This window comes from Oratosquilla oratoria, chromosome 20 (assembly GCF_046742065.1).
Source record: "Oratosquilla oratoria isolate Oo_2021 chromosome 20, ASM4674206v1, whole genome shotgun sequence".
NCBI classification, from domain to species: Eukaryota; Metazoa; Arthropoda; class Malacostraca; order Stomatopoda; family Squillidae; genus Oratosquilla; species Oratosquilla oratoria.
In genome coordinates this window covers 48744722-48747221 of record NC_134796.1, presented here as the reverse complement: position 1 = coordinate 48747221, position 2500 = coordinate 48744722, and the positions used below count along the sequence as shown (strand labels likewise).

Here is a 2500-nt window from a genome sequence, read left to right as displayed (position 1 = left end):
GAGAGAGAGAGAGAGAGAGAGAGAGAGAGAGAGAGAGAGAGAGAGATGAGAGGACCAATTTACTATTGGACATGAAATTTCCAAATCTCACTGAATGTACAATTTGTTATTGTTATGACTCTAGGTTGTATTTTTTTATTTCGTGTTGGCGTTTGTATTTCGCCAACGTATTTACGTCAACGGTTGATGTAAGAGGGATTTTAGACGGTCTAACGGTCCGTCGAACGAGGTTCGACTGAGAGACAAGTGTTTAAAGTGATGTGTGAACGTGTGAACGGGGTATTTGGTTGTCGAACACGTTGGTTAAACCCCAAATACCCCGTTCACACGTTCACACATCACTTTAAACACGTGTCTGTCTGTCGAACCGCGTTCGACGAACCGTTAGACCGTGTAAACCCCCTCTAAGGCTCATTTCACACGCATCGACTTTTCGCCGTGCGCCGTCACCGACACAACGTCGTGCTGTCAAGTAACCATGCTTGTCTATGGACGCTTTCACACGTCACGATCACGACCATGTGTGAAAACGTCCATAGACACCTATGCCTGTTTAAGAGCACGACGTCGTGTCGTAGACGGCGCACGACGAAAATTCGATACGCGTGAAACGAGCCTAAACTCTGTTCTGTGATCAGCACTCATCAAATTTTTGATAATCAGAGTGTAAAGTGATTTTTTTTCTTTTTCTTTTGCAGACCTGAAACGGGCGCTCCGAATGGAGTCCCCGACGCCCAGGCTCAGCGAGTCCAACCTCAAGAAGCTCTCGCGAGGCATCAGGTGAGTTTTTCTTATTTAGTTATTTATTTTTATTTAATTGTTTAAACATTAATTGAGGAATATCCCAACATTAATGTTTCTAAAGGGAATTGGACTCCTGACATTATTTCCCGAGCGGCGGTTAGTAGGCTTGTTCGAAGCTTACAGGCCCCCTCCACCTCACCGTCACCCTCCACCTCACCGTCACCCTCACCCTCACCCTCCCCCGCCACCCCATCTTACCTCGCGTCTGATTAATGCCATCAGTCCACGTTCCCTCTCTTTTCTTTGTATCGGTAGCTTATAAGTCCCAACTGTCCACTATCACATGTACTTTCTTGAAGAGGGCTACGGTTGGTAGCCGAAATATAGAATCTTCTTTCATTCGAAGTTTATTTTCTCCGACGGTGGGTTTCTTGTTTTATATATATATATATACAATATATATATATATATATATGTATATATATATATACATATATATGTATATAAAGTATATATATGTATATATATGTATACATATATATATATATATATTAGTTTATTTACCTATTTATTAATTTGTTTATTTATTGATCTAATTATTAGTTTGTTTATTTGTTTTGAACAATTTATCTGAGAAAGTGGATAGATTTAGGAATTTGGCGTCGCATGTGGCAGGAAAAGGATGTGGACCCAGTGGACCTTTCCGTAGGAGGTGGACCATTGTCTTTATCTCTCCACAAGGACATTCGGGGACGTTGGTACAACCCCACTTGTGTTGGTTTTCTCTCGTTCTACCCACCTTAGCTCTACCTCTGCTTAGGGCGACCTAGTCCTTCCTGGCTAGGTTTGCCCATAGAAAAGATGAGGACCATACAACAGAACACTGAGGGTATGGTGAAAACTAAGAAGGCCGTTCGAATCCCAGTGTCTGAAGTCAGAGCGAACATAAGAACATAACATAAGAACATAAGAATGAAGGAGACTGCAAGAGATCATAAGGCCTACACTAGGCAGCTCCATATCCATCACCACCTGTCATCCCCAACCCTAAAGTTGTCTAACCGTTTCCTAAAACAATTGATAGTTTCAGCGCTGACTACATGGTTACTAAGTCTATTCCATTCGTTGAGTAACCATGGCTTATTTACACGCACACTGGACAAATACAGTACAACCGGGGAGTTTTGAAAGCCATTTGAATAAAATATTGGGATAAAACAAACTAACAGCGATGAGCATATAAAGACAAATACCCTCAGAGAAGGTAATACAGGAAATGACGAGCAGTACTGGAGCACCCCAGGCAGAAGCTGTTCGCGAAGAATAACCCACCTCTTCGTCCAATCGGCGAGGAAGAACGGGGGGTAACAACACCACGGGAGCTGAGGCAGGCACCCCAGCGCCGGGCCTGCAACTGAAAGACGAAACAGGAGCCAGTACCGACCTCTGAGATCCCCGCCACCACACCGGACAGCACACATAACCACATACCTGCACCCACAGACAAAAAGTCATCCATACAAAACATAAACTCCATACTACAAATGTACACTACAGAAAACAAGGCCCAAGAAAGGGTCATACCCTAACAAATAAAAGAGGATATCACGAAAGGGAATATGAAATGGAATTAGATCCATTTTACAGTGTCCTGGCTGTCATTAGACGATTGCGTTTAGTTGAAAGGAACATGTATTTGCCGTACAGGGCGGAGCAGGCAATTACCTTGGTTAACACTTTGCAATTGTATCAAGTG

At 43.1% G+C, this 2500-nt stretch overlaps 1 protein-coding gene across 1 annotated transcript in view; it reads left to right on the top strand.

The window, feature by feature from the left end:
* sprt (PDZ domain-containing protein sprite) overlaps window positions 1-2500 on the top strand; it is a 363285-nt gene that overhangs the window by 208279 nt on the left and 152506 nt on the right. The window contains exon 2 of the mRNA XM_076204083.1: window positions 699-780. Within this exon, the coding sequence (XP_076060198.1) occupies window positions 699-780 (82 nt within the window). The remainder of the gene's footprint in view (window positions 1-698; window positions 781-2500) is intronic.